This window comes from Dioscorea cayenensis, chromosome 26 (genome assembly GCF_009730915.1).
Source record: "Dioscorea cayenensis subsp. rotundata cultivar TDr96_F1 chromosome 26, TDr96_F1_v2_PseudoChromosome.rev07_lg8_w22 25.fasta, whole genome shotgun sequence".
Lineage (NCBI taxonomy): Eukaryota > Viridiplantae > Streptophyta > Magnoliopsida > Dioscoreales > Dioscoreaceae > Dioscorea > Dioscorea cayenensis.
The window spans coordinates 699705-722902 of NC_052496.1; the positions used below are offsets into that span (position 1 = coordinate 699705).

A 23198-nucleotide genomic window follows, 5' to 3' on the forward strand; every position below is an offset into this window, starting at 1 on the left:
GCGCTCCAACGAGGTATAGAAATCTCAGTGATCTCTATAGCTCTTGCTCTCTAGCCCTTTCTGGAGGGGACCCTTCATCTTACGAAGAAGCTGCAAGGAGTGAGGAATGGATTACGGCCATGAAGGAGGAGATGAATGCCATAACAAAGAATCAAACATGGCATCTAACTGCTCTTCCAGAAGGAAAGAAAGCAATAGGACTGAAGTGGATCTTCAAGTCAAAATTCAATCCAGATGGCTCACTATTAAAAAGAAAAGCTCGTATCGTGGCTAAAGGCTACTCACAGCGAGAGGGAATTGATTTCGAAGAAGTTTTCTCTCCAGTCGCTCGAATGGAGACTGTGCGACTGTTCTTATCCATAGGAGCACAAAAGGAATGGAGAATTTATCAACTGGATGTAAAATCCGCATTTCTAAACGGAGATCTCATGGAAGAGGTGTACGTTATGCAACCAGAGGGGTTCGCTGTAAGTGAGAAGAAGGAAGACGTGTATCGTCTTCATAAAGCTCTATATGGATTACGTCAAGCACCCAGGGCTTGGTATAGTCGTATAGACACTCATTTTTCACAATTGGGTTTCACTCGAAGTAGCAATGAACCCACTGTATACTCCAAGATGCAAGGTAATTCTGATGTTCTCTTACTTTGCTTATATGTTGATGACATTTTATACATGGGGTCTTCAAAGGAGTCTTTGATTGAGTTCAAAGAAAATATGTTGAAGACTTTTGAGATGACTGATATGGGACCGATGAGGTTCTTTCTCGGGTTGGAGGTGATATAGAGGAATGGATATGTTTTCATATCACAAAAGAAGTATGCAGGGGATCTCTTGCTCAGGTCAGGGATGGAAAATTGCAGGGAAGTGGATACCCCAATGAATTCAAATGAAAAGCTCTGTCTTCAGGACAACTCTGAGAAAACAGATCCACAGAGATATAGAAAATTAGTTGGTGCTCTGCTCTACTTCACCCACTCACGGCCCGATATTATGTTTGCTGTTTCAATGGTTGCTCGGTTCATGCATTCACCGAGTGTACATCATTTAGGGGCAGTAAAGCGAATCCTTAGTTATGTTAAAGGAACGATCGGCTTTGGGATTCATTACAAGAAGGGAGAAAATTTCAAATTGTTGGGGTACTCTGACAATGACTGGGGAGGATCTCAAGATGACCGGAAAAGCACCTCAGGGTGGGTATTTTCACTAGGCTCTGGTGTTATAGCTTGGTGTTCGAAGAAGCAGTCAATCACTGCTCTTTCAAGCACTGAAGCAGAGTACATTTCATTGACGGCTGCCACATGCGAGGTTGTGTGGCTTCGTCGTCTTCTAGAAGATCTAAATGAGAAGTAGGAGGACTCAAGTGTGATTCTCTGTGACAATTCATCAGCACTTTCTATCGCCAGGAATCCTATACACCATGGGCGAACGAAACACATTGATACCCATTTTCATTTTATTCGGGACCTTATAAAGAGTGGCTTAATTAATGTGAAGCATTGTGGTACTGACGATCAGTTAGCAGATGTATTTACTAAAGCCCTGTCCAGAATCAAGTTTAGTTCATTCACATAGAAGCTAGGAGTTGGAGAATTATCTGATCAAGGGGAGTATGTTGGAGATTTCTGATCAGATCCCAATGAACGCACTACCGCAGCTCCAGGTCGCTTCCAGGATTCCAGGTTTTGGTGCGCATCTTGTCTCCAGGAATTCAGCTTTCTTGCGTTGCTTGTCAGGACCGAAAATGAGGAAGAATTGGAAGTTGTTTAACTGAATGCATTTGTTTGTATTGCATCTGGGGATGCTTAAATATATATGTAATTGTGTTTGTCTGTAATGTTGAGTTAATTTTGAGTGTTCTCTTGCTCTGTACTGTGCGACCATGATGGTTGGTCTGCTAGGTGTTTGTATAAATGCCTGATGTTTAATTGAATGAAATGCAGTGAATTATTGAGTGTGAAATACATCAGTCTTCTTTCTCATTCACTTTGTTATCATTGTATGATTATGTTGTAATACAATTAAGTGAGAATTGAGTGTCAATTCTAGAAATCAGGTCCATCCCAAGTGTGCTGGTTGCTCATCCTTGCTCTCGATCCAAACAGGGAGATCTTGGGAGTTCATGCTTGAACCTATGTGTGCTCACTTCTCTGTCTGTCATCTTATTCATCACTAACTCTCTTCTTCTTCTTCTCCTTCTCCTTCTTCTATGTTTTAAGTTCAGTCTTTTTAATGTTCTCTTAATTCTGTACTCTTCTTTCCCTTCTATATTTTTTTTTTGGTGTGTCATCTTATATATATATCACTAACTCTCTTCTTCTTCTTCTACATATATTTTTTAAGTTCAGTCTTGTTGGTGTTCCAATTAAGTACTATTCTTTCACTTATAATATTGTTTTGATTGCATGAATGTTATCTCACTCATGTTCTATATATATATATATATATATATGTGCTTGTTGGTTGTAGAGTTTTATATAACTCTTTCTTCTTGTACCAGCCAAAGATGCCAACTTTGTTGTATATATGATTTATTTGTCTATTTTTATTTTTATTTTTAAATAAATAAATCACTTGGAGTTTCTTAGAAAAGATGAGTACAAATTTTTAGAAAAATGTTCAAAATAACAAAATTTGGATGCATCATAGCCACAAGAGGAGATTAGGCATCCTTACAAAAGATGAAGAAGGATCAAGGAAAAGAAGAAAAAAAAGTGGTGTTAATCAAACCACGGTGCATGCTTTAAGAAGATGACATTTATAATTAAAAAGCCATCAAACCGTGTTTGCTGATCTGTTAGACTAGGTTTTCAAATATTGTTAGCTGATATATGTGATTTATATTGTGTTTCAAATATTGTTAGCTGATATATGTGATTTATATTGTGTGTATTATATATAAAACTATTGAATAAATATAATATATTAATAAAATATATCAAAATGTATTGTCATGTTAAAATTTTAACATGACAATACTTATTCCTATAAATCTTATACTGTGACAATTATGTTCTCAAACATGTAAGTTGAGTTGAGCCGTGTATTATAAATTGATTGGTAGATAATTTTTTTCTTACCTTTTGAATTATTTTCTTCTTCTATAGAAGTAAGTACCTTAATAAATATATATTTTTTCTTTTCAGAGTATATCCATCTATACAATCACTCTCTTAAAAGTCATAATTAACAGCAAGTTTTTATTGACTATTCTCGCTAGCAAGCAGTAATTCCAACTATTTTGGATCAATTATATGAATCTTTTCTGAAATTCTAAATAAAATTTAAATTTTATTAAACCCTTAAAAATGTTTATAAAAAATAAGTTTATGATTAGAAGTTAGTTTGTAAGGACACCAAATACAAGAAAAACTTGCAAATTTATTTATTACTCAAAGACTTTGAGCTGATTTTGAGAAACTCCAGCCAATCAAGTTAATTTCTAAACATTTAATGCAGATTATGAACAATGTTCATGAATGCATCAGAGAGCAGCAGTCCCAGTCTCACTAGAAGGCCAATGAACAATCTGGAATTCACTATTACCACTAATTAACTAGGACCACTAATTAATTCATTTGATTATCTAACTTGGCACGCTAATTAATACCACGTACAACTCCTTTTTCCTTCAGTCATTAGTACATTCTCAAGTGTCATTGTCAGTGAGTTCAATCAATCTTTAATTGTGTGTTTATATACATATATACAAGTGGCATTCTCAGTGAGTTCAAGGCCATTCATCATCTACTGATGCATAGAGCGTCCACAAATGACTAATCTAAATAGGAGGGGGAGTGTACTCTTCTATATATTAGCATAGTGCTTATGTTCTCTAATATTTAATTTATATATGATAAATATAATAATAAGTTTTTACAATAAAAACTAAATAAAACAAACAACCAAATCACTAGTTGGAGGAAATATATATATATATATATATATATATATATATATATATATATATATATATATATAGTAAATAAAGAGATTGTTTTTTTAGAGTAATATTTATTGTGGATTATTTCGTGAATGTCATTGATATTTACTATTCTTTTGTTGTTTTCTTTTGTATTGTTAGCCTGTTGTCACCTCTGTATAAGGCGGTTTTATCTTGTATGTGCAATATTTTGAAATAACTAATAAAGACAATAATTCACACCCCTAGTGGAGGAGGCAATTTACTCTATTTTTAATTTGTAAGTTTTATAACTGTTTACATCTTAATCATGAAAGTTTATTCACTTTCATCCAAAAAAAAATCACAACATTAATAAAAAATATCATTTACAAAACTTTTATTCTATTCCTCACTGATGGTGAGAGGATTTATCTTCTATTTCATATTGTGCCTTTAATTCAATAAAATAATGGTTTATCCACATTTATTTAAAAAAAAAACTTAAAAAATTACTCTTTAATTAGAAATAAAAAATAAAAATTATCTGTTTTTTAACTTATTGATTTCTCAGGGTAAAATACCAGGAGTGTATAAAATGATAGATTTTTTCAATCATGTGTTTTTTTTACATATACAAGTTTAAACTCGAAATTTCTTAATTAAGAAACCTAAATCTACATCACTTTAACCAACCTTTAGATTGATAAGTTAATTATCACATTAATATATAACATAAATCTTAATCTATTTAAAATGTGCAAATTAAAAATATTTAAAAAAGAAAGAAGAACAAAATAAACGTTTTTTGGGTTGGCGAGGTGCTCGTGAGGGAGAAAGGGAAATAAAAGAGACATAGAACGACCAAACATGAGACAATTATTGGTCCACTTCATCTCATTTAAATTTTTTTTTTTGATTAAATAAATAAATGATTCGAATATTTAGAAATAATTAATTGATTAAATAAATAAATAAATGCTTCCTTTTTGTTGTTTTGTCTGATGTCTCTCAAACCTCCACGCGACACGGCCCACCATTAAAGTCCAAAACCTAACACAAGTTCACACACATAATTAGATATCACATCATCAAATTCTTATAGAAACAACCTCACAGAATTTTATAATATCAAAATTATTTATTTATTTTTCTTAAATTTAGCAAACATATGCATTCCAATATTTATAATATTTTTTTTTAACAAGCACTATTAGATAACAGATAAATCACTTTTGTCATATAATTTTTGAAATAAGGAAACATTATTCTTTTGACAGATGATCTATACTATGACTAATAAATGATACTAATAAACTATATTTAATCTTAGTATAAAATACGTAAATAATGTTGTAGGAGCAAAGTAACAAACTCTCACCTTTTTATTTATATTATAATAAATTACTACTAAACTATTAGTGATTTTTTTTTAAAATAATAAAGTTAGCAAATCACTTATTATGTGTGAGACAGGATTTGAACATGTACCCTCCTTATAATGTTCCATATAATATCTAAAAGTAAAAACAATATTGCTCCAAGATTTAAAAGAAAATTGGTTTGATTTTGATTGGCACTATGATTCTATGAAGAATGCAATCATAAAATTATTTTCATTTTTTAGTGGGGGTTGTATATAATTATTAAGTTTTATAAGGGTGTATCTATAAAAAAAAATCCTATTCATGTTCCTTGCTTGCCTTGCCACCATTGACTACGATATGAAAAGAGCGTGACCTCCGCTGCCAAGCTATGAGCTCTGATCATCGATTAGCATCGCCATGGAGGTCACCATCACCATGGAGGAGGAGATGCTCTCTCTAGGGTTCCCTTCTTCTTCTTCTTCTTCTTCTCTTTCTTCTTCTTCAAGTGTTCATAGGAGTGCAGGGATGGAGGTTTTGTTGGCGAGAGGCAAGAGGGACATGCAACCATTGATTCTCAAATTGGGATTAGGTTTGGCGCTGACCGTCGCCGGATTCCTATTCACTCAGCTCAGACCTCGTCGCCGTTGTCCTCGAAGACCTTCATCTCCAGGTATGCATCACTATTGAATTATCACTCCTCGAATTCCTCTTTGTGTGATTGGTTTTGATCCTTGATCGATGGATTTGATAGGTGGTGTTGGTGGGTTGAAGGATGAGATCTTTGCATCCAATAGTGTAAGGAATCAATCCCCTTTTGAGTTCGGGTTGTTGATTTATCAAAGTTTCATGCTGAATTTTTGATGATTTTGTTCCTTTGATTTTTCTAGGGCGAAGAACAAGTGAAGATGCTCAAGTGTGCAGCCATGGAGACTGGTGTTACTACTACAGTGGTTAGTCTAATTCCAGAAGACAAGAAGAGTTGTGAGGATGATGAAGGATTTCTCTTGCCTGAATTCAATGAGCTTGTGACAGAGGAATTTGAGACTCAGAAAGAGGATTACTCTGGAATTAGCCCTGTTAATCCAACATTGAAGAGTTTGGAGAGTGAAGAGTATATTGCTTTGAAGCAAGAAATTGATGATCTTAAGAACTTGGTGAATGCTTACAAAGAAAGGGAAAGGGATCTTGAGACTCAGTTGATTGAGTACTATGGATTGAAGGAACAGAATGCTGTCATTGGAGAGCTTGAAAACCGGCTGAAGATAAGCACTGTTGAGGCTCAGTTATTGTCTCTTAAGATTGAATCTTTGCAGGATGAGAAGAAGAACCTCCGGGAGGAGTTATCGGATTATTCGATAGTGATGAATGAGCTCAAGGCGGCCGAGGCTAAGATTAACTTGTTGGAAAAGAAGCTGAGATTAGATGGAGAGGTGGCTAAGGAGAAGATTGCTGAACTTCTTAGAAGGGTTACCATGCTTCAAGAGAAAGAGCTCAAGGATGGGGGAAAGGATCCAGAGATTGAGAAGAGATTGAAGGATTTAGAAGATGAAGTAGCTGATCTAAAAAGAGTGAATTCAATGCTGGCTCAGGAGAATTCTGACTTGGTGAAGAGATTGGAGTCCTCACAAATGGTTCAATCTTCCAGTCAAGATAGTCTAGTTGTGAGTTCTTTGCACTTTCATTGCTAACCAGTTGAACTTATCTTGATTATTTGAGTGATTTCTACTGAGGTTCATGACTAAAAGTAGTATTGCCTATATACCTTGTGACTTTTCTTGTTTATCATATAATTCAATACATTTGACTTCAGGAATTGAATGAGAAATTGAAGAACGAAATTGAGCAGCTCCAAACAGATCGCTGCGCCGATGTAGAGGAACTGGTGTACCTAAAATGGATAAATGCATGCCTGCGGTATGAGATGAGAAATTTTCAACCCTCGCCGGGGAGAACGGTAGCAAGGGATCTGAGCAAGTGTTTGAGTCCAAAGTCAGAAGAGAAAGCCAAACAACTTATACTCGAATATGGAAATGGACATGACACTAACATGAGCCTCTTAGACTTTGATTCAGATTGCTGTTCATCATCACAAACATCCACTGGTGAATGTGATGATGCTTCTTCGATGGATATCTCCCCAACAACAAAAACTAGACATCCGAGCAAATCGAAGCTTTTCAGCAAGCTGAAGAAGCTGGTGTTAGGTAATGATAGCCCTGAGAACAAGGTTGCTTCAGCGGATAGATCTGCTGCAAGCTGTAACAATTCTGAGAGAAGAGGTTCCATTTCAATTTGCTCGTTAGAGGACTTGTTTAGAAGAGACTCATATGATAGTATATCTTCATGTATCACTGCAGAACATTCAGATGGCAGTCAATTAACATGGAAGGAATCACATGCAGATGAAAAACATCAGAAACATGCAGTTAGGGCCTCTATGGATATATCTAATTCAAGGAGACTTGATTTTGAAAGACTTAAAGAACGCTGTAAGAGTGATGTCGGAACATCTCATTTCTTCAACCGAAAGACATTCGGGGACTATAATTCAATTGATTCATATAGAACTGACCACCAACCCGGTGATGAAGAGAATGAAATTCCTGAGAAGACTAAGCTGAAGAAATTAGCTAAAGCCTTGAAGAGTCCCTATGGAAAATCTAAGTCAAGTAGGAGAACAGCATCTCTCAGTATTATATGATAGTCTATACCTTTTACTAGGAACCATGTTGCTTATATCAGTGATACTTACTTACATAGGCCTTATATATATGTACATAGTTGGTCAGAGTATGATAGAGGTGACTAGTTGGATGTATACTCAGATAGCATGACAAGCAATTGTGAACAGTGTGTCCCATAATGCAACTTGAAAGAACTTTATATGGCTTGATAGATTTATGGATTGCTCTGTATGTGATAGTAAATTTGCTATAAATTGCACTCAAAATTGAAAATATAGGAAATACAGACACATTTACTATATAAATTTATTTATTTTAAAAAAAATACTAAATGAACCAAGTCTGCTTGTAAACTAAACCAAGTCTTTATTCATTGATTCAAGGATCAGAAAATAAAGATTAAATCATTATAATATGGAACTTTTGTCCAAATGGAAAACATGCTATCAATCTAAATACAAGATAAACCTGACACCTTGTTTTGCCTACCTTCCCTTGTTCATCTTCTTGCACCGTAAAATGCATATACTGCTGAAACTGCCTCTGAGTAAATGCAAGATAGATGGTCCTCCACTTGATAAAACTATTCCATTTCAGTGAATAACCGTTGACATCTGAAATAGTATAGCAAAAAAACAAAAAAAAAACTAATTTTTCGCCTTCCATTGGCATATCAGTTCTTTCACAAATCTTATTAGTATATATTCAGAACCAATTATAGCACATACATCCCCATGTCAGCATTTGAATATGAAATTATTCAGACCACAAAGGAGATTGTCATCAGAGATCATTGGACAAAGTTTTCACAAGGGTTCCTATTCATCCTGATAACCCATAGAGAAGTCTGACAAGAATGCACAATTTAAGTCATATCCCGGGTATACTCCATCTGAGCATGGCTGAAACAGTTCTGAGTACCGCACTGTTGGAGCAGGGATCTCAGGCACAATGGTATCAAAAACTCCATCATAATCAGCGTTGGCAGATGGTTCTTGATGGATTTCCTTCTTCGCTCGAATAACCTTGATCTCAAAACACAAACAAGTCAATCAACAAGAAATGATAATTTAACGCTTCTGGGTAAATATTATAGGAAATCAACAAAAGCTTTTGAAGGCCGGGGAGTACAAAGCCATCCTTCTCTTCATTTTTGTATATCATGATAACATCACCCGGCTGAAGACCATGTTTCTTGATAAAGTCCCCTGATATATTATGCACGGATTAGCTCACAATGGACAGATGGAAGGCGTCCATGCCTAAAAGTCAAGAATGATTGATAAGAGCTTACCTGCATTCTCCAGTATGTACATTCTGCTTTTGTTGTTTGGCCAAAACCTACAGGAGGCAAGAACCAAAAAACAAATTTAAACTGCAAGAAGAACTGCAAAATAATAATAATAATTAAAAAAAAAAAACACTGAACGCTAGAGATAATTTTAGTAATGATCTAATTTAGGGACTAGCATAATATAATACAAACACATGAGGAAACGTTCTAATATATTCATCATCCCCACTTAAACTCAAAGTATGGTAGCCATAGCGAGTATAAGTAGGATATGGTAAAGTAACAACAGACAACTATATTAAGCAGCCATGTAATATAGGGACTAGCCTAATATAATACAAACACATAAGGTAGCATCCTCATATATCTAACAATTTTAATTAAGAGGAAGTATGTTGCACCATAACTGCTTCAGTATTTCTGCAGTTCCACCAAATATAAAGAAGATATCAAATGAAAATAAGACATCATCCTCTCGTAATAACAAGGTCCTATTCTAAATTCTCTTCAATAAAAAGGTCATAAAAAGCATAAACTGATGGATTAAACCTGTATTTGAAAGCCCAGACTTGTTTGGTATGAATATCTTCCATCATCAATGAGATGCCTCCCCTCGCAACAAGTGATGGGAGGCGAGTTTCAGCTTCTCTCTGGGGCAGAATTTCTTATGATTAAGAATAGTAACGGAATGCATATTTTGTTAGGTGATATTCAAGAAATTATAGTACTTTAACCATATGAAGCGATATATTTATGGGTGTCAACAAACTGCAGACCTTCGGGAGCACAATCCTTCCCAGTGAACCAACATCGCTATTTTTAAGTTCCTTTTGCAGGACAAATCTCAATCCGTCCACATTTTGCTACAAGAAATATTTGCAATAATTAACCAAATAACACAGTAAGACCAACATCTTTGAATATTTCATGCAGTTAAATGTTATGTCAGAAACAGTTCCCACTCTGTTCATATCAAGAATTGAATCCTGCCAGAAGGGTAAGCCGTAAGCAGATTCTTAGGCTAATGAATGAAAGCATTGAGCTCTTTATTGCCATTACTAAATAAAAACAAACATCAATATATTGAACCAAAAAATTCAAGACTATTTCAATGAAACCTAAGCATCTGTATTTGCATAACCGCATTTGTTTATGTGCATCCCATTATTTCCATGGTTTTTCAAATTCAATGACAAAGTTCCTGACCTTGTAGATTCTAAAATCAAGGGCATAACTTGAAGTAACCAACTATTGTACTGTATTATAAATAAATAAATAGGAGTTTAACTATCCTCCCAAGGTTAGCAATGTCAATGTATCATATCAAAGACTTAGGCCTATGATGGCGGACTGTTTTTCTTTATTTTAAATGATAGATGATAAATGCAAAAATATATCTTAGAATGATTTTTCTCTCAGATTTTTCAGAGAAAAGCTGCCATTAATAGGTCCTAAGCACTCATGAAATCTTCAATGCGTCCATTTCTATATGTATACGTGATGAGTTCTCCTGAAAGGCTTTTCTGTTTTCCGTAGAGTTGTGACAGCAATAGCAAGATGAATAAAAGTTCAAAGTATTGCAGGTACACCCTCAAATTATATAAACAAGGTGAGAATTAAAATCTGTGTTTTGTGTGTGGATATAAGTTTTTGAGTGACTATATTGAATTCTCCTAATATCATATACTAAAGCCATCTTTCTTCACCCTCTTCACCGCATGATAATGCAAGCAAACACATTTTTCCTACTTCAACCACACAGTAATTCTTAGTTGTGTGAAAGATGACTCATACATAGGAGATCATTCAAAATGCAAACTCATACATTTAACTTCACATCTTAAAACCAGCAGATTCAATTTCGCATTTTTGTTAAACCTCTAATACTTTTTACATTTAGTGCAGTCCATTTTGAGAGATTTTAATTGGATAAGAAAAGGACTCTGAACTTGTATGCATTTTGCTCTAAAGCTGTTTGTCACAGAGTAAAGTAGATCAAGTATTGGTTAGATCTTAGCTTTGAAACTATTAATAAAACGGTGAAAAACAACCAGTAGCATCCATTCATGCTTGAATCCTTCCTGGTCATAGTTCTCTCCCTTTCACTATCCCTCTTATCTATCTAACAAAGACCATGAAAGAAAACAGTAAAAAAAACAGTGGAAGAGCTCATTGGAAAGGCCAAGAGTTCTCTTCTGGCCTAGCAATCTTGAAACACCAAGAACTAAATGAAGAATAACTAATAGAGTGAGAATCCTTCTTCTCATCATTCATTGAAAATAAAAGACGAAACAACACCCGGGAGGAGCTTTACATAGTACAACTAACTAAAGGGCGGGAGTTGGCATTACAACTAAATAAAAGATTGGCTATACAACTGTGCAGCAGAGAGCAAATAAAAGAAGTGGAAATTGAGATTACAACTGAGAGAGCAAACAAAACAAGATAACAAAGATAAAACTGCTGGAGGTCCAGGAGATGGGAGGTAGTCACCAAATGTGCTCCACACTACACAATAGCCAAATGTTTATTGTTATTCCTCAACAAAAAAATCATTTTAATCCTGAATTATATAAAAAAAATCTACTTTTGCTTCTTATAAACTAAACAGATCTATTCATCTTTGTACTCTCCTACCACCTCAACTGAGTCAAAAACTACAAAAACTTTGTCAAAAAGAATTTCCACTATGCCTTTATAACAATAAGATTGTTTTCTTCATATCCTTAAATCCCCATTCACTTATCAAAATATATACAAATTTATTTCTTAAGATTGATTTTAAAATAAGCAAATTGTTTAAAAAGTTAAAAAAAGTTTTGAAAAAATAAAAGTTAAAAAGTTGCGCATTTAAATCAACATAAAAAAAAAAAAGAGTTTTGAGCAATTAAAAACCTGATTTTTAGTCATTTAATGCATCAAAATATAATTTTAATAAGTGAATGTGACTCAAGTGCAAACAAAAATAATCCGAGCACGGTATATATACCTGCAGCCACGTGTTGTAAAGAGGATCAAAGTGAAGCTTTCTTAAAAAGTACACCCAAAAAAAAATCAATAAACCGACTAACTAAATATTATTTATTAATATTACCAAATTTTAAAAATAATTAAAAATAACATTTTTATAAAAATAAGAATAATATTTATTTCCAATTAATTTTGTTAGTGCAGCGTTTTTAAAAAATTACACTACACCAGAACAAAAATTCATGAATATTTTGAGGGCTAATTGTGGATTTTTACTAACAAATAAACAATAATAGTAATAATAATAATAATAATAATAGAAAAGGAAAAAAGGAAAAAGGAATTTGTGAAGAAGAAGAAGAAGAGGAGGCGGAGTCTTACAAAAGGATCAGTGCGATCGGCGGCCATCGCCGACGCATTCGCACGTTTCGCATCAGCAATCTTGATGCGGTGGAGGAACTGGCGCTCATTGATGTCCATCTCGGAGCTCTCAGCGCTTGGTCTCATCGCATCCATGGCGTCCCACCAGATGGGGAGGATCTGGGGATGAATAGGGCTTATATAGGGAGAAAGGGGCGGAAAAATCCATGAGGGGAGTGGTGAGAGACGCCATTAATGAAGTGAATTGAGAGAAGATGCTCAGAGAGAGAGAGAGAGAAATGAGATGGGGTTTGGGAGCTCCAGGTGTTAGAAAAGCTCTGATTGCGGTGCAGTGTGTTATGAAGGCAGTGTTTATATAGACTTCCGTTGTTAGCGCTCTGTGAATCCCAAGGACTAGTTTTTTTCCTTTTTTTTTAAATTTGTCTTTTTTGGAGGACTTAAATGCGAAAAGTTTATGGAGAATTTTTTTTTTTTATTTTATTTTTATTTAGGTCTCTTTGCATTAAGAATTATATATTTTCATGATTAGCATTCTGTTTTTTTTAAAAAAAAAATAATAAATTACTTGTATTAAAAACATAGAGAACAACCATAATTTACTAACATTATATTATATTTGTTTAAAAAAAACAACTGATTTTTGAAGAGTTATTGGCTTTAAACTAATTTGGACAAAAATTCGAGGAGATTTAAAGAATAAACCTCTTTGGAATCACTTGCTTAAGTTGGACCAATTTCAGTTAATAAGAGGATGTATATTTAATGTTATATGGTAATTTCGGGCTTTTAAATGGATAAATTTAAAACTAAATAAATAAATAAATGCAATTTAGCCAAATATATATATATATATATATATATATATATATATATATATATAATCATTGGCCTCTTGGATTATTGGTACCCCGATCTCTTATGTAAAGTGTTCATTTTGGTGAGAACCGAATGTGGAATATCAAAAACCACACAATATAAGAGTATAAATATTTACTGAACTTGTGGATACATTCCATACATGTATATGACCTTAACTTCATTTAAGGGTGCTTGTGGCCTATTTTGTCATATATATATATAATTTATTGTTTTGTTTATACTTAATCCACATATTAGTGAACTCGAGGCCAGTCCAAAGTTTCCAACTCCGAGCCCAACCCACTCACTAGTCCAACGAATGCAGGCTGGGTTTAAATTTAGTTTCAGGCCCTGATTTAGCCTATCATAAGTTTAGTTAAAGGGTGTGTTTGATTTACGCATAGGTACAACACAGCACAAATACCAAAGTACAGCACAAACGCTTGTATTGTTCTTTGTTTGATATTTTGTGGACATCACAAAAAATTTTGTATTGTTTTCTGTTTGATTTACATAAGTACTGTGCTAAAAATTATAAAATTACTACAATACCTTTTGTATAATATTTTGTTATTGTGAGGAAAAAAATTAACAGGACAAAATATTTTAAAATTTCTTCTCATTTTTTATAGCCATCACTTAATTTTTTATAATTTGTAAAATTATTAGAGTATAATTATATTTTTTTAATTTCTAAAATATAATCATTAGGGTATAATTATATATTTTTTTAATTCATAAAAAAATAATTAATTATTTTTTACCAAATATAATTTTTTATTTTCAAAATTTTTTATTGGGTAAAGATTCGGTGTTGTAATTTTTAATTTTAACTAGGGGCAAAATTGTTTTTTGGTTGTGCTGTATCACACTTAAAAAATTGTACCATGGTTTTGGCGAGACAAAATTTTTAACAATTTATGTTGTACTCAACTAATTTCTTGTGTTGTACTTCAATTTATTTACAAAACAAATAGGGGACAAAGGACTTTGTACTGTATTGCCCCTCATTTTTTTACGCATCAAACGCACCCAAAGTGTTTATATAGTCTGACCAAGTCCCACCATGTACTAACTGTTAATATATAAAGCATGGTAAAAATGCAGCAAACCTTTTGTTACAACTTGGGATCGTTTATTAAGGACCATTATTCATCATTCTTTTCTGTACATCATCATCATCAATAATGCAAAACACTGACATCAGCTTTATTACTTTTTACATGTGGTCCATATGTAATGACTTAAATCCAGTGTTAAATATGACCAGGGAGATGTTAGCATGAATTGCCTGAATCTGTGCTTATGTCTGTTATATAAATCATGCATGCTTGTTTCTGATTGTATATCATATAACATACACAACAATATATAAATTCAACACACTAAATATGAGAAACTCATCAATTTCATTCCTTTCAATATAACATGGTTCTTACAAGGACCAGACTAAGCAGACAAGTTCAACCCTTATAAACCAATGATACTAAAACCCAATTGAATTTTCAATCATTTGAAAGCCAAGGGGTTTGCCCCAGTGAGCTCTCAAACTGCTTGAATTTGCAAATGGACTCAAAATATAAGCAGAGTCTCATTTGCTCTATACCACCAATCAATACCCATACAATCTTCGCTTGTATAGTCAACAAGCTGTTTCTAATTTAAGAGGCTGTCATACTAAACTAAATATCATTCACCTTCGACCGATCTTGATGTTGTTGTTTCTGCAACTTCGAGAATCTGCTGAAGGAAAAATAATTGAACACGGAGGGAGTTGTGTATGGCACCAAAAACGGAAATGTTGATCGCCTTCTTTACTTATTATAGGGTGACTTAGTGCCATTATTCACAAATAGCCTCCACTGCGACACTCTTCATTGTTCCAGGACACGGGTCCCCTCCAAATACCTCAGGCACTACAATTACAGCACAGGATTGCTCCCCAATACACTTCTGTGAAGAACCGGTCATTTGAATGTGAGATCATGAAATAGTTTACGAAATCAAGGAACCTATGGTTCATGGTATAGTGATTTACCTTCTCGAAAATGTCATATGATTTATGAGCATGGCACTTGCCTTCAGAAAAGCTTCCACATGTTCCTTGTGGAGTGCCAAAACTGGCAAATTTTATATTTGTTATCTTCTGTCCAGGATCACAAGATAGATGGACTTTTGCTTTCCCGTAATCTTTAGTTCGCCAGTTGCTCATTGATGGTTGCCACTCTGAAACATCAGCACAAATGCTTCCTGTCTTTCTCCTCACCATAGAAATCCCATTTGGATCACCACCCCACTCTTCGAACACTACCAAGAAATTCCCGGTCGGATATAGCCAGGATCGAGGGACATGGTACCTGAGGTCGGCGTCACAAGCTTACAATTCAGCTAAATTTTAAAGACAAAATTTAGATACAAGAATTTAATTCAAGTGAAGGAGTTAATTTACCATCTTTGAGAGGCTTCCCCGCAATTAATTTGACATTTCTTCTCATCATATGTTCCTCGATAATCACAGCTGCCACAGGTACCAGAAGCTTTATAACCAGGCCAGTGCCGACCGATACTTTGCCCATTTACCCATATTTGACCTTTTCCCATGCTGTTCATGTCTAAAGCCAATGGTTCACTACCTTCCGGCGCATTGAAGGTAGTCTAGAAAAAATAATCAGTGTTGTTAGTTATAATGAAAATTTAAATGATGAGAATAAAATGCAACACAAAAAGTGGAAGCTGGAAAAGAGTACTAACCTTGTACCATGATAGCGCCTGGTTTTGAAAGGCTTCACCCCACTCAACAGATGAACTTCCACTGAGCGAATGGAGACCCAAAGCTTCACCGTATAGACCAACCTGCATGAGATAATTAAGTTCAGCAGCCTACGGAAGCAGTCACTAATGATGGCATACACATTGTTAGGATAATAAACCTTGTAAGTCCAATTCTGCCACGTTAGATCTCTTCTTCCCTCATTAAGACCATTCAAGGTCACCGGACCAAGAACACCAGCATTCCATGTCTCAAAATGCTCACCAACATTCTAGAACACATGGACAAAGAAAATTAATTATAAGGCCTACCTTATATATGATGCATGTGAACACAAAGCACAACATTCGAACAAAATATACTCACAGGGAGCCCAACAGATATACTGAGAATGGAGATCTTGTTGCTGCCTGCCCACAGCTTTGCACTTCCAGCGTAAGTCAACTTTGGATTATCTATACCACCATATGCCGTTCCTACCAAAATAAGGAAAAAGTTAATAATCAGGAGTTGACATGCAAAGGACATTAGCCAAAAGTGAGACTTTGAGAGTTCAGGATAATGACTTGAAGTCTAACCTGCTAATTGACCGTTAATATAAACATGCAAAGAGTGACCAGCTGATAAAACTGTAAGTACAGGATACTGCTTGTTCTTCAAAAATTCTTCATCTTGGTCTATGTCAACACTGAAAGTAGAAAAAAGGTAGTTAATGAAAGAGCCGTAAGTATTAAGTTCAGTCTCAAGAACTACAATAATAGTCGAATACTTACTATGTCGTGTACCACAAATAGTCTGTCTGATCTCTAGTTATATTTATTTGTTCTAACAACCCGACTGTTGTAAAAGAGTTATCATCATAAGAATTAACATCTTCATTGTATGACTCCCAAGAAAACCCGCCTATCCAATCCATTTTCATTTGTGCAGTCTGCACTCCAACCTGCTCCGGCAAGACCAACTTGATTTTTTCAGCACAATTTTTATGAGGGAAAGAACTTCAGTCTCAGGATTTATGATTGATTATCGTCAGTTATGCTCACCCTTGCCGTGTTGAAAACCGTGTTTTTGCAATCGGGTAGTATGCTGATAGACCAAGGAGGAAGATCATAGTGCATTCCATTGAAAGCTACTCTTGAAAATGAACTTGTATCATAGTTGGCAAGGAATGCAGCACAAGCTCCGGAGCTTGACCTATAAACATGAGACTGGATACAAACAAAGTAAAAGTCGAGTTTGAGCAAGTCCTCTTCGAGTTTCTACAAATTTTTTTCAAAAGAACATGACATTTGAACAAAGCTCTACCTCTTGATAATTTCCTAGAGAAGTCACGATCGGATCACCAGAAACCAAAGCTGGTTCACAAAACTTGATAGCTCTATGCAAGTCTTTCAAATGGCCCCATTTTGGTTGTCTTAGCAAACCTGAGAATAAGAAATGATCATTCAGTGTATTCCAAGGCAGAGAAACTGATATGTAGTACCTATAAATTTATAAAACTTTTTGCACAATATTTCAGAATAAAGACTGCATCATACACATGTATATCTAAATATGTAGCAATCAATATCAATTAACTGAAAATTGCTGTATCATTTATTTCACTACATGGTAATACTAAAAATCAACATATTAAACCAAACAGGATCATGAGGTACTTGTGAGATTAAGCAACAAAAATAAAAACTTCTGTAGAACATGCAAAGTTTTTGAATACCATATTCATCAAGGGGCGCATCATAGTCATAGCTTGTTGCTATGAAAGGGCCACCAGCAGTCCTCCCAAAGTTCGTTCCTCCATGAAACTGAAGGTAGCAAACAAATAAAAACCATTGGATTTACGAATTCTATGTCATTTACAAGAACTTTAGTACACAAAAATCCTTACCATGTAATAGTTGACAAAAGAGCCACCTTTTTGTATGAACTTTGCAACCGAGAAGGCAACATCCTCGGCTGGGCGGGTAGGAACTGGCCCACCAAATCCTGTAAACCTGTATAAATCAAAGAGGCCAAAAAAGTGTATTAGTAATATAAGAAATAGTCAGAACAACGTGCGAGTATCAAAAAGACCTGAGTAGATTTATTTAACATCAAACATAAGCCTAATTTGGTATAAGAGAAATTACCATCCAGTCCAATTCTCGGTCCACATTGTAGGTTTTTCTGGTGAATTTGGAGAGAAGTAATCACAGTAGAAGCCATTGCATGTATTGATCTGTCAAACAACGCTTGGTATTTTAGTAACAAAAACCAATAATAAAAGTTATCAAAATCAAGAACTCTCAAAGTCTTCACGTTTGATAAGAACAGGTCAAGAACAGTCTTGAGCATCTCAATAATAGCCACTAATTAATGAACTAAGAATGATCTTGATAGATAAGATATCAATTCAATTACCCCAAAGTCATCATAGAGATAGAACAAAGGTTTTGAGTGTGTCAATTAGAAACATAAAAGAAACAAATCCAATGAAACATGAGAGACTCAGCCATGTGAAGTGGGGCCTCAAATCAGAAGCATAAAAAGATTAAAATTGCACCAATGAGTTCTAAGGGAATCCCAAATGTGAAGAAATGAAGTGGCAAACGTACAACTGGATCAGGAGCATCATCTTCCTTGCACATGATCCACGGAACCCCGGTGTTGAGGCTGACTGCCATTTGCGCTGCCCAGTTTGCATAGGCCTTTGCTGGTTCCCCTTGATCCCACTCCAATGGCCCGAATTCATTCTCAATCTGCGAAAATTAAGCACAAACTGTAAATAAAAGAGATTGATGGATTTCTATGAGCAAACTCTCTAACAGAGAAAGAAGAGTATGAACAAACCTGAGAAAGAATGATGGGGCCACCTTGCCCCTCAAACAGTTGTTCAGATTTCATCATGGAGACGATCTTTTCGGTGAAGTTTTGCATTGCTGCCTGTTTTTACAACCAATCTAAGTCTCATAAATGAAACTAGTGATCAAATTGAATGTAAATGTTGAAATGAAAATAGATTCTTCAAGCAAAGTGCTACCTTGAAAGGCTCATTGTCTGTGCGAAATCTAATCCCAGGAACATACTTCAGCCAAACAGGAAACCCCCTATACATCAAATGAAAAACCATGAACAAAAAATCAAAGGAAAGACAAGCAAAGGATTTCTTGAGAGAAAAAGAAGAAATCTTTACCCAAAATTCCATTCAGCACAAACATAGGGACCAATGCGGAGATTGACATAGAGACCAGCCTGCTGCACTAGCTTGATGAACCGAATCAAATCATACCTCTCTTCAAAATAATACTGCAAATTCAAAAGAAACAAAACACTCAACCATCCGATAAATCCACAAAAGAAAAAAAAACCAAGGATTAAACAAGAGAAAAGCACCTCTCCAGGAGAAGGTTCATGGCCATTCCAGAAGACATAGGTCTGAATAACATCCAAGCCACCATCTTTGGCCTTCTGGATGAGATCCGGCCACATCTAGAAACCCAAACCCAAAGATCAACCAAGAAAAGATGAGAAATTTATCAAGAAAAAAACAAAAAAGGAGGCGCATTTCGCAAAGGAAACAGACCTCAGGAACGCTACGCGGGTAGTGGATGGAGCCAGAGATGAGGATCCTCCGCTGCCCATTGATAGTGATAGCCTTATGGTCGTACCAAACCGACCCTCCAGCGAACGGCGACGCCGCCGCCAGCACCACCACTACCAAGAGAAGCAAAGACAGCACCTTGGCAACCATGGAAAGCTATCACCTTTCTTCCTCTTCACCAGCTCTCTCTTTATCTCTTCAAAGAAGAAGAAAGCAACACAGCTAAGCACCTGAGTTTTCTCTGATTCTTTTCTTTGTTTTTCTTAATTTTCTTTTGTCTTTTTGCTTCTTTTTTTTTCTCTCACTTCAGCCTACAGCCTTCAATGATATACAACCTTAAAAGAAAACAATATACATATAAAAATACGATTTTTATTTCCTATTCGGCATCTTTTTAGCGGGAGCGAAACAGAGAATGGGCAAGAGAGAAAGAAAAAGAGAGATAGAAAGAGAGAAAGAAAGCGTTAGTGGGTTTGGTGAGAGGAGAGGAGAGGAGAGGAGAGGAGATAGAAAGAGAGAAATGGGTGTGTGAAGAGAAAGAAAGAAAGAAGGGGATATTAATACTGGAAGCTAAGTAAAGTGGGGCCCATTCAGAGGCAGTGATGACGTGGCAACACCATCTAGACACTCTATAATGAGAATTATGTTTTTATTTTATTTTTATTTTTATTTTTTTGAGAAATTTTTTGAGAGTTTGAAAATTTGAAAATTGATTTTTATTGTTTTTTTTTCCAAAGGAAAGTTTAGTGCTAGGATTATTTTTATTTGGTTATTAGTAAATAGTGGAGTTATGGATTTTTTTTTTTTTAAAGTAGGTTTTATATAGCCTAATTCTAAAATTAAATGTTAGATTTATGTTTTAGTTTTTTTTCCTTAATTTATTTATATAATAAATTTTAATATATATATATATAACATGTGTTGAACAATTCTTTTGCATTAGATGAGTGATCCTATTATTATGGTTTTTTTTATTTGTTGTTTTGATTTTTTTTTTTAACTAAAATTTTTGACATAAGCCATTAAAATTAATATTTTATAATTTTATATAATAAAATAAATACTTACCTAATTTTAGGCACCACCTGATTATTTCAATAACTTTATATATCACCTTTTTTTGTGCCCTAGTCATATAATATGACTTTTTTTTATTGAATTTGGGGGTCTAAGATTCCAACATATTTCAAGTTGGTTAACAAACCACAACTTTGAAATTTGCAATGTTTGTTAAACTTGTTTTTATACACTAAAAATATTAAACATGTTTGAAGTATAATTGAGAGAAAAAAAAAGAGTATATTAAAGTTGGCAGTGCATGAATGTTGAATAATAATTAATACATTATATATATCAAAAAAATGCTAACAAGCACATGCATCATCTTGTCAACAATGACCTAAAGCTGGCATAGCATGAGAATTTCATACATTATAGAATCCAATGTGAGGAAGCAAACTAGCAATGCATATATATAATAAGGAGGTGACAGGGATATGTACCATTAACACTAATCATATGGATTTAGAGTGATTTCCCATTTTTCTAACATTGGTTTGTTTTATTTATTTATAAATAACTTCTGCATTAACTTGTTGCATGTTCTTAGTGCAGAATAAATTAATTACAAATTCTCTCATATGCATTTTTGATCAAGTTTGAAAATATTCAACGTTGGAAGGAAATCAATGGTTGATCCTTCAGAAGTGCATATATAGAATTAACTCTCCATCTCCCCTCCGTCTCCCCTAGATGAGAGCACATACGATTTGGGTTAAGAGATTAACTTCACGTATATACATATATGCCCATTTAATCAGGTTAATTAGCAAATATACCACCAGTGCGGTCGCCCAAATTAAGTGTTGAGATAACTAAATTCATTGACCCACAATATTTTGTCCATCTTGTAAAAAGAAATTGATTTTTAACCATATTGAAATACAAAACAGAATTTATGACAACCATACCCATGACATTAATCCATTACTTGGTACTCATCCAAAACACACCAACTTAACTAACATATAAGAGTGGTATAAACCTCAAATTTCAAAGCTTGATGTGTGGAAAGGGGTACTTGTTATAAGTTTGACAACAATATTAGTTTAGATGAGAAGAGGGTCCCCTTAAAAAGAAGCTTATCATTGACCATTAATACTGATGGATGTATGGATCACACTGCCAACCCAAAAAATCCACCTAATTTTGTATTATAAGAACTCTTTGTTGACTATAGTTACCAAAAACTCTATATTTTTTATATGGATTATTTCTCCCAATATCTATAAACAATCTCAATGCTATTGTGTGTATCTTGCTGGAGTCCTAAGCTAACATGATTGAAACAATTAAATTAATCTAGTAATTAATAATTTAAAAGAGAAAATTGAGTTTCAAGTTGAAGCAATCTACATTGACTGTTTTTACTTCATTAATTGATACTAATAGTATATATAAATCATTCTTAATTTGCGTATTATTGAATCACTTGAAGCACAAGCCAGACAGATTCCAATTCCATCTTATCATTTGGAGTAAAATTTAACCTTTCTTTGGATGTCATGGTCCAAATGAATCTATTGACATTTGCTTTTCTTAACAACTAGACCTCCAATTTGACAAAATAAAGTGATTTAACACTAAAAGAAAAGAAAAGAAAACTTGCTTTTATCTTTAGCAGTGATAACAAAAGCATTTTGAAAGAAATAACAAATGAAATTTTGGGGGGAAAAAAAAACAAATATGAACTCTTAGATTTACATGAAACTTAAAACATAAAAATATATATATAAGTATAATTAATGACTACTTAGTTTGCTAAAGTTATGTTATCATAATAAAACAAAAAAATATGTTTAAATTTGTTTAAATTCTATTGCAAATTGAATTGACCTAGATTCAATCTTAGATGTGGCCTGATTTTATTGCTTCTTAAGTGCAGTTTCATTCCAAAAATTCTTTAAGCAAATTTATTTGCAACACCCTACAAAATATTTCCATTACCATGACATACCAAAAAAAAAAAAAGAAATTGCTCATAATATAACAAAAACCTATATAAGTTAATTTTTTCAATTCGGGTCATACAAAATTTGAGTCAAAAAGTCTAGCACATTTAATTCTTTGCATAGTTTGGATAATATAATTTTTTACAACCAACAAATTCTTTGTGTTTTTTTTAAACGAATAAGCAAATCACAATTGCTTGGAAAACTAAGGCCATGAAAAAACTTGTAACACCAAGTTGTTGTTTTTCATTTTCTATGTCTAAACTCACGTCATAACATCATGAACATGATCATGATAAATTTCAAGTATGAAATAATTATAATATATATATAATATAAGTGGTGCAATAGTTAATTCTACTTCTTCTTGAAGAGTTGTTAAA

General features: G+C 34.0%; 4 protein-coding genes across 6 annotated transcripts; 2 read left to right on the forward strand and 2 right to left on the reverse strand.

The window, feature by feature from the left end:
• Nucleotides 1-848: 848 nt before the first annotated feature.
• On the forward strand, nt 849-1352 carry LOC120253205 (secreted RxLR effector protein 161-like). The gene has a single exon (XM_039261530.1). It carries the CDS (start codon nt 849-851, stop codon nt 1350-1352), a length of 504 nt encoding a protein of 167 aa, XP_039117464.1.
• A 4259-nt stretch (nt 1353-5611) lies between these two features.
• On the forward strand, nt 5612-8182 carry LOC120253173 (protein CHUP1, chloroplastic-like). Its single transcript, XM_039261492.1, has 4 exons — nt 5612-5937; nt 6019-6062; nt 6155-6928; nt 7078-8182. Exons 1-4 carry the CDS (start codon nt 5685-5687, stop codon nt 7966-7968), a joined length of 1962 nt encoding a protein of 653 aa, XP_039117426.1. The 5' UTR covers nt 5612-5684; the 3' UTR covers nt 7969-8182.
• A 243-nt stretch (nt 8183-8425) lies between these two features.
• LOC120253184 (B3 domain-containing protein LFL1-like) lies at nt 8426-12905 on the reverse strand. 3 transcript variants are annotated; one of them, XM_039261507.1, is made up of 6 exons: nt 12597-12905; nt 10022-10108; nt 9795-9895; nt 9246-9292; nt 9083-9159; nt 8426-8976 (listed from the first exon to the last, which is right to left on the reverse strand). In XM_039261507.1, exons 1-6 carry the CDS (start codon nt 12729-12731, stop codon nt 8770-8772), a joined length of 654 nt encoding a protein of 217 aa, XP_039117441.1. In that variant the 5' UTR covers nt 12732-12905; the 3' UTR covers nt 8426-8769. The 3 variants fall into 3 exon arrangements, with proteins under 3 accessions (XP_039117441.1, XP_039117440.1, XP_039117439.1); XM_039261506.1 differs by having other exon boundaries at nt 8426-8982; XM_039261505.1 differs by having other exon boundaries at nt 9974-10108.
• A 1939-nt stretch (nt 12906-14844) lies between these two features.
• LOC120253115 (beta-galactosidase 2) lies at nt 14845-20309 on the reverse strand. Its single transcript, XM_039261400.1, has 19 exons — nt 19787-20309; nt 19597-19692; nt 19397-19509; nt 19244-19310; nt 19054-19146; nt 18819-18962; nt 18354-18442; nt 18113-18218; nt 17942-18029; nt 17530-17648; nt 17268-17432; nt 16998-17167; nt 16803-16912; nt 16591-16700; nt 16385-16495; nt 16206-16307; nt 15904-16109; nt 15493-15811; nt 14845-15407 (listed from the first exon to the last, which is right to left on the reverse strand). The coding sequence occupies exons 1-19, from the start codon at nt 19952-19954 to the stop codon at nt 15297-15299; spliced, it is 2487 nt and encodes an 828-aa protein (XP_039117334.1). The 5' UTR covers nt 19955-20309; the 3' UTR covers nt 14845-15296.
• Between the last annotated feature and the right edge of the window lie 2889 nt (nt 20310-23198).